Genomic DNA, 13,555 nt, shown 5'->3' with positions numbered 1-13,555 from the left:
AGGATACTGCAAAATCCCCATTCCCTCCTCACTCCTGGGGGAAGAATATTGCAAAATCTCCATTCCCACCCCAGCCAGAGGTGGTATTTGCTGCTTCTCCAAACTACTCAAAATTTCCACTACCGGTTCTCCAGAACCTGTCAGAACCTGATGAATGGCACCCCAGATGGTGACCAGAATTGGATGTTGTATTCCAGGTGTGGTTTTTATAAAGGATTTATAAAGTGGTACTAATATTTCACGTGGTTTTGATTCTATGCCTCTGTTTATACAACGAAGGATTGTATTAGCTATTTTTGGATGCTGCAGCCTACTCATAACTTCTTCACAAAAATGTGGAAGACCATTTGCCGTAGAAAAGAGGATGAGGGATCTCAGATGAAATGCCTCTCTTTTGGGGGAAAGGTTTTGATCAATTATTTTTCACAATATTTTTCCAATCTTGAAAAGAAATTCTGATTAACCATTTCAGGTTTAATGATTAAAATATAATGAGAACTTTACAAAACCTTCTATAAATTATGTCTACAGTCAGTCCATGCTCTTTTAAGTGAGTAACTGCGGGGTGGGGGTGGGGGAGGAAGAGTCTGATAAGACAGCATTATTTATTTTATTTAATTTAATTTAAGCCATTTTACATAGCCATTCATCTTGAATCGGGCAATTAAACAATCAACAATTAAACAACAGCAGTAATAAAATAAAACAATACATATATGTATTAAAGCCATAAATATTTAATGTTTACGCTTCCAAAGTTAAGCTTCCACATTCAGTGCTTCATTAAATCTTCTTGTCCATCTCACCCACTTCCAGCGCTTGTGGGAAAAGCCAATTTGGAAGGCTAGGAGGATAAGTAACTCAAACTCTTAGCAAATAATTGCACTGAGAACCAGTTTGGTTAGTAGTTAAGGTGCTGGCCTAGAAACCAGAAGATTGTGAGTTCTAGTCTTGTCTTAGGGAGGAAAGCCAGTTGCGTGACTTTGAACCAGTCTCTCTCTCTCTCAGCCCAAACCCACCTCGAAGGATTGCTGCTGTGGGAAAAATATGAGGAGGAAGGAATATTAGGGATGACTCTCACCCTGTCGTGTCCCACTCCTCCGTTGACGGCCGGGTCGAGGAAGTCCGTATCAAGCGTGCCTCTGCAGCTCTGCCAAAGTCCTATCAGAGTTCTCAAGGCAGGCAGGAGACCAGGAAGTGACTTCAGCAATCCAAGTTAGACTTTGCCTGACTCAGAGAATGCCAGAAAGCAGATCCTTTATATAGGCCATGGGGTGTGGCTCCATGACTCAGCACTTATCCAGGCCTGCCCCTCCCTTCTTTTTGCTGACGTCGCCTCTCAATTCTCCGGAAGCGAGGATCTCTCCAGCCTCCAGCTGTTGGTAATCTGAGCTCATGACTGGCTTCACATTCTTCAGGCTCACATGCTGTGGGGGAGGGGTTTAGTTGCTCCGTTTGCCTGGGCATGGTGCCAGGACTGGGGGCTGAAGGCATGTCAGGCCCTTCGTCTTGCTCGGCCTGTCTGGGCATGGTGCCAGGGCTGGGGGCTGGAGGCATGTCAGGACATTCTTCCGAACTATCAGCGTCCGGCAGGAGATAAGAGGAGCCCGGCTGCGGCAGGGGGAGCGAGCGAGACACAACACACCTTGGTCAACACTTCTTTACCCTTTTTACAGATCCCTCACATCCTGGACATGAACTGTTTCAACTCCTACCCTCAAAACGATGCTATAGAGCACTGAACAACTAGACACAAGAACAGTTTCTTCCCAAACACCATCACTCTACCAAACAAATAATTCCCTCAACACTGTCAAACTATTGACTAAGTCTGCACTAATATTAATCTTCTCATCATTCCCATCACCCATCTCCTTCCACTTATGACTGTACGACTGTAACTTTGTGGCTTGTATCCTTACGATTTATACTGATATTGTTTCCTGATTGCTTATTTGTTCCCTATGACTATCATTAAGTGTTGTACCTCATGATTCTTGATGAAAGTATCTTTTCTTTTATGTACACTGAGAGCATATGCACCAAGACAAATTCCTTGTGTGTCCAATCACACTTGGCCAATAAAAATTCTATTCTATTCTATTCTATTCTATTCTATTCTATTCTATTCTATTCTATTCTATTCTATTGGGAAGGAGATATAGAAGCATAGCCAGTCGCACAAACAGGCTGAAGAACAGTTTTTATCCGAGGGCTGTCAGACTTGAATGACAAATAACACCATAACTACGTAGTATGATGGACTTGCAGGGCTGGTGCAACATGTAACATGTCCACACTGGTGCAATAGGACTGGGCATTGTTAATATGATTTATTGGGTTAGGGATTTTCTGTCTTCACTGTGAGTTGTATTGTGTTGGGGGGTGCACTGAGGGAGCTCAACCAATCTCATTGCACATACTGTATGTTGCGCACTGACAATAAAGATTTGAATTGAATTGAGGTATGCTCACTGCCTTGAATAACTTCTTTAAATACCAAATGTGCAGGCCTCTCTTTGTGTGTGTGTTGTGTATGTATGCCCGTGTGCAATTGAGATAAGCAAAGAGATTCTCAACGCTATTATTCTCTCATTCCTGTATATCACTAGCAGGCATGAAAAATGTCTACCAATTCTGGCACTATAGCACGAATGAGGTAGGTCTGGCTGCCAGATTCCGTCAGCCCTAGGCTTCCTCCCAGGCCCCTCTCCTAAAGCTCTTGTAATCCGAGCTCAATAAGTAAAGAAAACAAACTGGAATCCCAGAGGAGCTGAGTCACCACACTTTTACTGCTGATTCCCTCCTTCTTTCCTTTTTTACACAGAAACACGTCCTCTCAGGTTGAGAGGTGTGGGGGGGGTGTCTCATCATTTCTACCTTATGCTCAAATTTTAAGATCCATAGAGCTACAACACTAAAGGATTGCAGGCTGAACAGGACAGTATCACTGTGAAATTCTGAGAAGCCACCGGCATCCCGTGTCCTGCCCTCTAGGGAAAAGCAGCAGAATGAGGGCAGACGAGGCTAATGAGGGTCTGGATGCAGCATGCCTGGAACAGCCACTGAGCACTTCTCTAATCCCATCCATGCTGACCTCACCTCCAACTCCATGGGTGGCAGAGCAGAACAGATTTCGCACACTCCATGGTGCTCGCTGGATACTGCCAGCTTAAGGCATGAAACCTTTTGGCATTAGCACAGCTAAAGACGATTTAACCTTGTCTCATTCAGCGGCTAGAAAGAGTAACGCTAATATCATAAGGATTTGGCAGAATAAACAGATCACTGCAATGTGCTGGTACCAAAGTTAGGTGAAAGTGAGGAAAAGCTGCCTAAACTGGGCTAAGTTCATACATGGAGAAACAATATTTAAATATTCTGATCCTAAAGGGTATACAACTTTGAAGGTCAACATGTTCATTTATCCCAGAAATAATCTATAAACAACCAGTAGGATATGGTATTAGTATGGTAGGACTGACTGTAAGAGCCCGGCAGTTTCTCTACCAGATACTTGCTGTGACTGGTTGTGTTACCTCACTGGCACAATACAAAGCTTGATCTAATTACCATTATATATAAGGCTACTATATTCGGTCTGCAAACATTTGGACAACCACTAGATGCCAAAGTTAGGGATTTTTGTATCTCTTAGTGGCTAGCTGGACTTCTCCAGTTCCAAAGTTTTGTCATCTTAGATTTCTGCACAAGGATGGCTGAATAACTCTAGAAGATGCTATATGTCACTCAAAAGAAAATAACCTCATTCAGAACCCTGAATTTGTTGGAATCCAAAACATCTTGCAACTAGTATGATACAGCTCCTAAACTGGGGAAAATGTCTTAGCCTTTAGATAGTTGCAATGTCCTGCAATGCAGTTCAAAACAAGCTGCAGACCATAGAACTGTTCTATTACAAAAGAACGTATCTTCCGTGTTGTCCACTGAATAGGAATAGAGACAGACTGCTCATGAGTAGGACCAAGGAGTATGTCAGGGTACTGCATTACCTTTCAGCAAAGACTAATGAGGATGAATATAGATCCAAAACATTACAGAACAAGTACAAAGTGCTAGGTTAGGAGTGGAACACTGTGGATTTCAAAATGTTCTTAACTCCCACCATAGCATAGGTAGCATATCCTATAGTGGGGAACACTCAGATTTAGAGTTCAGTAATATGTAGAATACACTCATAGCCAAAAATACAAAGGATCTGCACATGCTAGTAATAATGGGCAAGAAGCACAGAGTATAAAGATCAAACCAAAGATAAAAGGCACAACAATCACCCTTAAAACTGACAATGAAGATATTAAACTGATGTATACCTTTTGCCTTCAACCACCATTAGTAAAGAACAAGCAAAATATACTCTACTCAGTAGAGCAGCCATAAAGGCCTTAGAAATGATACCCAGATGTCATTCGGTATCTATACCTACAAAGATCAGAATAGCACATGCAATGTTATCGCCTTGTGACATTGTAGGGCAGGGGTCTCCAACCTTGCTGGCTGGGGGGTTCTGGGAGTTGAAGTCCGCCAGGCTTAAAGTTGACAAGGTTGGAGACCCGTTAGGAAAAATGAGAGTTAGACTCTGAAGAAGCAGGATAGAAAGAGTACCACTCTTTCTGAACTTCAGCATTGGAGAAGACCCCATGGATAGTCAATAAAACAAATAAACTTATCATCGGACAAATCAATCCAGGGTTCTCACTCAAGGCACAAATGATCAGGCTCAAATTATCCTATTTTGGAGACATGACGCAAAGCCTCAGATCTCTGGGAAAAGCTCTAATGTTGGGAAAGATGGAAAGAAAAGACAAAAAGAGGATGACCTGTACCAAGATGGATGGTCTCAATTACAAAAGGGATGGTTCAGTGTTGGAAGACCTGAATGACCAAGAACGTCATTCTAATTGTTAGGGACGATTGTCATGAAAAAAAAATCTATTTGTGTATTGCTAACAGTTGACATCAGTTTGATCAGATCAGATAATCAGATCAATTACCTAGAAAGGTACAAACTCTTCATCCTTAGCCCAATACAGGTAGTCTTCCGCTTACAACAATTCATTTAATGACTGTTCAAAGTTACAACAGCCCTGAAAAAAGAGACTTATGACTGTTTTTACCTTCAATTCCCACCCCACTCCTGGGGGGAAGGATACTGCAAAATCTCCATTCCCACCCCACTCTGGGGCCATCCAGAGGTAGTATTTGCCGATTCTCGAACTAATCAAAATTTCTACTACTGGTTCTCCAGAACCTGTGAGAACCTGCTGGATTTCACCCCTGCTAAGTATTCTCTCTCCTCAAGGAGCCTTACAGGGATGTTTCAACAGAACTAAATCATTTATTTCAGGATCTCAACCTTGGCACTTTAAGACTTGTGGACTTCAATTCCCAGAATTCCTCAGCCAGCTTTGCTGGCTGAGGAATTCTGGGAGTTGAAGTCCACAAGTCTTAAAGTTGCCAAGGTTGGAGACCCCTGATTTATTTCAAACCTTCCTCTTTACCTACACGGTAAGAGTCCATCTTTCATGTTGTAGGTTGTCAATAAAGTGAGCCCTATCAAAGGGATTCAGCTATGTGCTTGCAGTATGATAATTGATTTTTGACTGAAAACTTGAACTTGCTTGTGTTTCACACAAATGCAATGTCTGACTATCAGGCAGCACACTGTTTCCCCCCACCTAACATTAAAGAGAAGGTTGCCCTCTGGTGGTTGGATGGTATCATAACATTTGGCATTACCGTATTTGCATGGCTATTCTTTTTCTTGGTTTGCGTATAGTATTACAATACCTATATATCCATCCCTCTATTGCTTTCCTAGGTAAACAATGATATGTAAAGCCTAGAAAAGGAATAATAAATAAATAGTAAATAAAAGCATAGGATATGAAAAAGAAAATACAACTGAATAACTGAATAACACCATTCACAATACCTCTTTCTTGCTATCCTGTCAAACCTTGCTTCCACCATTTCTTTGATTCATAGTTATTTTTTTAAAAAAGCCTGACTTTTCAGACTCTCATCAACTCTATCTAGTCATAACTCTGACTTCCTCTTCCTGTCAGCACTTTTACTCTTCCTTCATGTATTTCTTTTGCAATCCAATCCTCGTTCCTCTTCGTGAGCTGTGATGGCACAGTGGTTAGAATGCAGTACTTCAGGCTACTTCTGCTGACTGCTGATTACCAGCAGTTTGCTAGTTGGAATCACCAGACTCAAGGTTGACTGAGGCTTCCATCCTTCTGAGGTTGGTAAAATGAGAAGCCAGATTGTTGGGCGTAATATGCTGACTCTGTAAACCACTTAGAGAGGCAGTAAAGCACTGTGAAGTGGTATATGTCTAAGTATACAAGTCTAAGTGCTAATGCTATTTATAGACTAAACCATCTCAACTTCTTTCCCTCGCTGTTAAGATTCCATCCTCATTAATTACACACTCATTCTTTGACTGACCTTTTCTTGTTTTAACATATAGACTCCCTATATGTTCAACCATGCAATCACCTCCTCTCAAGGAAGCTAAACTATATGCATGCTGTCTCTAGTATCCTATATTTAGTCATGTTAACTCAACCCTCGTGATTTCTAAAAATCACCGAAACAAAAATATACATCATGCTAAATCCACATTCCCTAAACAGCAGCAGCAACAGGAAATATTCAAAAGACATCTAGTACTTTCATATGAGGCTCCCTGTTAAGGAAATCTGATGTAAGCATGATAATTCTTCATGCAAATAATTAGTGCAGCTTGTTCCATTTTCTATGATTACTGACTGGGGATTATTGGAGCTGGAAGACATCAGATTGGTAAAAATTGAACTAGTATCTAAGATAAGAGTTACTATATCATTAATTATGATTAAAGATAGAATGTGCTGCAAATTGTACAATAACAAAAGCTGTGAAATTTTGTTCTTATCAATGATGTAGAATTTAGTCTCCTATATGATTGTTTAGAATTATTCCATTTAGCTCAGAGAGTGCAGAGTTTACATATAGGCTTCAAATGGATAGTATTATCAATGTTTCTCTCTACTATCCCTATTTATTTAAGGTGGGGGGGGGGGAAATATGGTGGTTGGACACCATCAAAGCTGGCAACAGCCAGAGCATAAAATAAATAAAAGAAGCCATGAGGAGAGAAGCCCGTCCACAGAATTGCTGAAAATCAGTCATGATTGAATATATAGCATTCTGGATATGTCCAGCTGCATGTAGAACTAAAGAAAGTCCAGAGGAGAAAGGAGTCATCTGGGGTCTTTTTATTCACACACACACGGGCCTGCTTTTGCTTGCCTAAGCACGCAGAACCAGCCGTTTGCAGGCGGAGAAGCTGCTACCTGTGCCTCATAAATAATGGATCACGGCATCTTGTGAACGCCGGCGAGAAGCAGCAAGCCAAGAGAGGACGAGGGAACCTCTACAGCCCGCAGACAGACGTGACCGCTAGAGCAGAGCAGAGCAAGGCCTACGACAAGCAGGGGGTTCCTGAATCCCGCGGCCCAAAGGTGGGGGGAGGGAGGGAAGCTCGGCTTGCAGCGTCAGAGCGCCAGTTGTCGCTCGTGTTCCTACTCTCAAGACCATCTGTCCCCGTAGAAATCCTGTAGTTGCTCAAAGGGTTTTGGAGATGATTGGAAGGTTGCTTCCCAGTTCTAAGCTGTCTTTTTTTTTTTTATTTTAGAAAAGGGAGCGGTGGGATGCACTATCCTTATGGCATGCGTGGACTTCAACTCCCAGAATTCCCCAGGCAGGCGATATCTTAGGGGGAGGGGTAAAAATCCAGCTCCGGGGTGTTTCTTCTTCCCACCCCTGCTCTCAAGAAGCAGGGAAGCAAAACCAGCGGCTGACAGGTGCTTGATTAGCCGCCGCCGCCGCCACACCACTCTCCCATCCCACCCCACCCCACCCCACCCCACTCCACCCCGCGCTCTGGCGGCTGAATCTGAGGATTTCCCTTCCGTGACAGGGTTTCCTCAGCCCCACGCAAAGGGGGGAGGTGTGTTCCGCTGGTTCGCCGGCTCTCTGCAGCGCCCTCCCCCACCCCTTTCCAGCAAAGGAACCTTTTCGCTCGGAGCGCGAGCCGAGTCTCCCAGGACTGCGGGGAAGCACTTGCAGAGGCGGCTGCGCGCAGGCTCAGTGAGATTTCACTGCGTCTCGGGTTCTGGTTTGGGCCGAAGCCAAGGCAGAGAGGGCAGATGGGGGTGCCCCGTGCGTGGAGGAAAGAAATCCCCCGCCCCGCCCCAGTAAAATCCTCAGCAGCAAGCACTTCTCCTTGGAACCGACGAATTCCCGGCTGGCCTAGGAAATAGAGCGAATCCCTCTTCCTGCTGCTGCAGCCCACCTGCCAATCTAGCTGCAAGGCCAGCCAGCTGCAGGGCCGACGCTTGGTCGCGACAAACTTTGGGCACCAGGGGGCAACGTTGAGGCGCCGGCTTTGCAACTCCCCGAGATTCCCTGCATTTCGCATCATCGGGAAATTCCCTTTGACGCGATGCCTCTGCAGCTTTCTGCAGTGCGCGCGAGTGTTCGGCGCTGGCACGCTGCCTGGTCTCCTTTCCCACCTCCAACCTCCCGCTCCCAAGCAGGTTGCGGGATCCGCTTGTTTACCTTCCAGAGAAATAAAAGATCACAGGATCTTGCGGCTTCGGTTCGGGACACGAGGTGTTTACATGCAACATAAAAATAAAATAAAATGGCGGGATGGGAGAAGAGCAAAGAAAAATTAAGGGACGTTCAAAGAGGGGGGGGAGGGGTCGGCCAACCGAAGAATTAGCGAGTGAGAGGAAAAAAGATTTTTCCGCCGAGATTTCTGACTTTGGCCTCCCGATCATGTTAGAAGGGAGTAAGTGGTCTTCGGTCACCCGGTGCCCATACGATGCACCTCGGGAACAACACTGCGGGTGTAAAGAATAGAGGGCACGTATATATCACCGCGTCAAACAGTTGAGAGGAAGGGTTCCCCCAAAACAAGAAACCGCTTGTGAAGAAAGAAGGCGCGGCGCGGGGTGGGGAGCGCCATGTCACCTTGATTCCATGTACAAATGCAAGAACAGGGAACTCCGGGTAAAGCAAAACCGTTTCCTAACGGCAAATTCAAAGAGGCCTCGGAAAATTAGAAAAGTCCCTAGAACAGGGGTCTCCAACCTTGGCAACTTTAAGCCTGGCGGACTTCGACTCCCAGAATCCCCCAGCCAGCAAAGCTGGCTGGGGAATCTGGAGTTGAAATCCGCCAGGCTTAAAGTTGCCAAGGTTGAGACCTAGAAGCTGCGCTTGAAAAAGAAACCGGAAAATTCGCCCTGCGTTCTGCTGCGTCTAAAGTATATCTGGTGGGGCTTCAGCTGACGGTCCGAATTTGGGGGAGGGTTCCCTGGAGCCCCCCCCCCCGGGCGCCTGGGCCTCCCAAGGCTGTTTTGTCTTTGGTCTTGGTTGGTTTGGGCACTTGCCCCGCACCCCTAGCGCCGCCCTGCTTGGTGTTTACCCTGCCGCGCGCCCCCTGTCGCCTCAGATACGGAGGAGATCCTCCTCGCCCGGGGCCTGGCAGGTTTAAATAGTAGCTGTCGGCCGCGGAGACCGGGAGAGGCGTTTCTGCAGCTCTTGGCTCTACAGGGAGACCAAGCGCTGCTCCTCCTCCCCCTTTTCCTTTCCCAGCCGGGCTCTCCTAGTCCCTCTCCCGCCCGCCTCTGCCGGAATTGCCTTATAAGGAGCAGGCTCGGGCCGGAACAAGGACTTATAAGGGTTCCGCCATATATGGCCCCAGTGTCCGGGGGGCTTCCGGCAACTTGCCGTGGCTGGGGCTGCAAAGAGGGGGGGGAACCTCGCCAGGAAAACAGGGGAGACCGCACCGCAGAGGCTCGCGCCAAGGGACGGGCATGGCGGGAGCCAAAAAAAAAGGCCCCGGAGCAATAGCGGGAAGCTCGCGCGTTCCCCCTCCTCAACCGCACCATTCGGCTTCCCCCAATGTCGAGCTCTGACGCCAGGCCGGGTCCTCTAGCTTGCCACCATATAAGGGCTTCCTGCCTTCCATATTTGGACATGTACGTCAGGAAAGGGGCGGTCCGGAGAGATGAGACGAGATATACAGGCTGTTGTGGGCGGCGGCAGGCCGAGCGCTTTCAGCGAATAGATTCAAGGGGAGCCCCGGGCAGGGTGGGTGGGGAGCCGAGCGCTTCCCGCGGGCAGAGCCAGGGGGAACCCCGGGCCGGCCGCGGAGTTAGCAGGCCCCCAGTGGACCCCTCGGCGGGCGGTAGCCCAGCCTCCATATAGCCCCGGGCAAAGCCCAAGAACACCCCCATGGCTGCAGCCAAGGCCGAGATGCAGCTCCTGCCTTCGCTGCAGATGGCCGACCCTTTCGGATCCTTCCCTCACTCTCCCCCTACTATGGACACCAACTACCCCAAGCTAGAGGAGATCATGTTGCTCGCCGGTGGAGGGCCACAGTTCCTCAATCCCGCCGGTGGCCCCGAGAGCGGCGGCGGCTTCAATCCCTCCGGCGGAGGTGGGGAGCAGTCCTTCGGGCACCTCGCTGCAGGTAGGCAGAAGCACGGCCCGCGCGGTGGGGGGGCGGGGGAGACTCGGCCGGGAGTTCCCGCCCATCTGTTCTGCGGCAGGGAATGCCGCTATCCAAAGGGAGCGGGGAGGGGGGGGGGATGCTCTAGTGTGCGTCACTCACTCCGGCCCCGGCCTTCTGCGGCTGGAAGGGCGCCAAGCGCTGCCAGATGTTGTGCATAGACATTCGGCCCCTCTGGATGAAGGGGAAGGTCCTTGGGAGACGCGGGCGCTGGACAGTGCCCCGCCAGTGGGGCGGAAGGGAAAGTCTCGCCTCTTCGAGGCTCGTGGGATCGGGAAGGCACCCTGCTGGGACTGATCCCTGCCCCCGCTTCTCTCGGCAGACACTTTCCCCGAGATCTCCCTGAACGGCGAGAAACCTTTAGCGGAGACCAGCTATCCGACCCAGACTACCCGCCTCCCGCCCATCACCTACACTGGCCGCTTTTCTTTGGAGCCGGCGTCGAGCGGTGGAGGCAGCACCCCGTTATGGCCGGAGCCTCTCTTCAGCCTGGTGAGCGGCCTGGTGGGTATGGCTAACCCTCCGACTACGTCCTCCCAGTCCTCCTCCGCCTCTTCGCCGATCGCTAGCTCCGCTTCTTCCAGCCCGGTTTTGAGCTGCTCGGTGCAGGCCAGCGACCCCAGCCCCATCTACTCAGCGGCGCCCACCTTCCCGAACCCCGGCGGAGCTGACATCTTCCCAGAGCCGTCCAGCCAGCCCTTTGCCAGTTCTTCGGGAGCCTCACTACAGTTTCCGCCTCCTGCATACCCGACGGCCAAGAACGGCTTCCAGCTGCCCATCATTCCGGACTACTTATTCCCGCCTCAGCCGCCACCGCAGCCGGGCGACCTGGGTCTCGGCTCTGTGGAGCAAAAGCCTTTCCCGGGCCCGCAGCCCTCGCTCACTCCGCTCTCCACCATCAAAGCCTTCGCTACCCAAAGCGGCGGCGGCAGTTGCGGCGGCGGCACTCCGCAGGAGGCCAAGAGTCTCCCAAGCGGCGGCTCCTACCAGGCGACACTGGTCAAGCCCAGCCGCATGAGGAAGTACCCCAACCGGCCCAGCAAGACCCCGCCACACGAGAGGCCCTATGCCTGCCCCGTCGAGTCCTGCGACCGCCGCTTCTCGCGCTCCGACGAGCTCACCCGCCACATCCGTATCCACACCGGCCAGAAGCCTTTCCAGTGCCGTATCTGCATGCGCAACTTCAGCCGGAGCGACCACCTCACCACACACATTCGCACGCACACGGGCGAGAAGCCCTTCGCCTGCGACATCTGTGGCCGTAAGTTTGCCCGCAGCGATGAGAGGAAGCGCCATACCAAGATCCACCTCCGGCAGAAGGACAAGAAGGCTGACAAGGGCCCCAGCGGGCCCCAGGTGCCCTCGACTTCCTCCCCCCTGGCTCCTTACTCGACCTCGACCGGCTCTACCTCGTATCCCTCACCTGCAGCCACCTCTTTCCCCTCACCTGTGCCGTCCTCCTACTCCTCCCCAGTGACCACCTACTCCTCCCCAGTGACCTCCTACTCCTCCCCAGTGACCTCCTACTCCTCCCGTGACCTCCTACTCCTCCCCTGTGACTTCAGCCTTCCCCTCGTTCCCCTCGCCCTCGGTGGCCACCAGCTATGCGTCGATCGCCTCTTCCACCTTTCATAGCCAGGCGGGGGTAGGGGGCAGCCCCTATCCCTCTCCTGGTGGCCTCTCCAGCCCCTTCAGCTCCTCAGTGACTTCAGCCCTTCCCGACTTGGCCTCCACTTTCTCACCTCGGACCATTGAGATCTGTTGAGAGGAGAAAAGGAAGTGAGGTCCCAAAAAGGCCTGCTCACCCAGGCCTAGCCAGCCTGGTCCAGGCCACGGCAAGCCCCTGCAGGGCCTCCAGACCTTTCAACTGCCTGAAAAGCAGCTCGACAACTCGAGACCGTGGAGTTGCTCCACTTCTGTCCAAGAACTTAACCTTGCATGGATAAGCAAGCGCAACCTTCTTTCCCAAGAGCCCGGCCTCCCTTTCCCTTCTCTCCAAGTCCCGTGGCCCATCAGAAAACAAAGGACGTTGGGCTCCAGGCAGTCTCAGTTGTGATCATGTGCCTGCCCTGCCACGGCTTTGCTTCCCCTGAGAACCCTCGACGTGCCAACCTCTTTGCAGATTCATCTTGCTTATTCTTTGGAGTACGAAGGACCATTATTATTATTTTGTAAGTTGTGAGTTTTGCTCTTTTAGTGACGACAAAAAGCTGTACTGAGTTTTACAACATGTCTGGGGCAGGGGGCTTGGGAGTAAAAAAAAGCAGCACTTAAAACTGTATTTGAGCATGTCAAGAGTGTGATGTTCTTTGTAAATATCACCTTAGGGATGAAAGCACTCTCACGTGGCAAAAAGTTACTTAGTTTTCCTCCGGGTTTTTTGGTTTTTTTCCCCCCAGTCCCAAGTCTTGGTGCCTTGTTGTGAAGCCCTGCTGACATCATGCATTTGTGTGATTGGATGCTTTGCATCTAGCCTTAAGGGAAAAGGGAAAGTGTGCAAAGGAGGGACTGAGGCTCAGAAACAAAAATGCGAAAGGAGCGTAAGGTGGAATGTAAGCAAAAACAAAACACAAAAAACCGTACTTCTTTAAAAGTCTATTTTTGTTACAGAAGTGTAAAAATTTATAAATATATTCAGCAGTTGAAATGTTGTAGTTACCTACTGAGTAGGCGGCAATTTTGTATGTTATGAACATGCGGTTCATTATTTTTGTGGTTTTATTTTTGACTTTGTACTTGTGTTTGTTTATAAGCCAACACATCGAATGCGCTTTACTGCCAATGGGATATTTGGTGTACAATAATCTCCAGAAAAGTTAATAAAACTATCGAGAGACCAGCAGTCCTGTTATTGTTGTTGTTTTTCCTTATTCCAGGCCCAGCTTGGTGGCTGCCCTTGCTCCTTTCCACTGGGAAGGTGCTGCCAGGGGTGTGGGGAGGGAAGGACATTTCATCTTTGTG

The 13,555-nt window shown here is 49.1% G+C and overlaps 1 protein-coding gene across 2 annotated transcripts; it reads left to right on the top strand.

Annotated features, from left to right (window-relative positions):
* The first annotated feature begins 10,142 nt into the window (after positions 1-10,142).
* Positions 10,143-12,562, top strand: LOC131187281 (early growth response protein 1-like). Of its 2 annotated transcripts, XM_058161549.1 has the most exons (3): positions 10,143-10,555; positions 10,917-12,128; positions 12,160-12,562. In XM_058161549.1, exons 1-3 carry the CDS (start codon positions 10,318-10,320, stop codon positions 12,357-12,359), a joined length of 1,650 nt encoding a protein of 549 aa, XP_058017532.1. In that variant the 5' UTR covers positions 10,143-10,317; the 3' UTR covers positions 12,360-12,562. The 2 variants fall into 2 exon arrangements, with proteins under 2 accessions (XP_058017532.1, XP_058017531.1); XM_058161548.1 differs by having other exon boundaries at positions 10,917-12,562.
* The last annotated feature ends 993 nt before the right edge of the window (positions 12,563-13,555 follow it).

The sequence above is a fragment of the Ahaetulla prasina genome, unplaced genomic scaffold (genome assembly GCF_028640845.1).
Source record: "Ahaetulla prasina isolate Xishuangbanna unplaced genomic scaffold, ASM2864084v1 Contig162, whole genome shotgun sequence".
NCBI lineage: Eukaryota > Metazoa > Chordata > Lepidosauria > Squamata > Colubridae > Ahaetulla > Ahaetulla prasina.
Note: the sequence above shows the minus strand (reverse complement) of the source record. Positions and strands in the feature narration are given on the sequence as shown.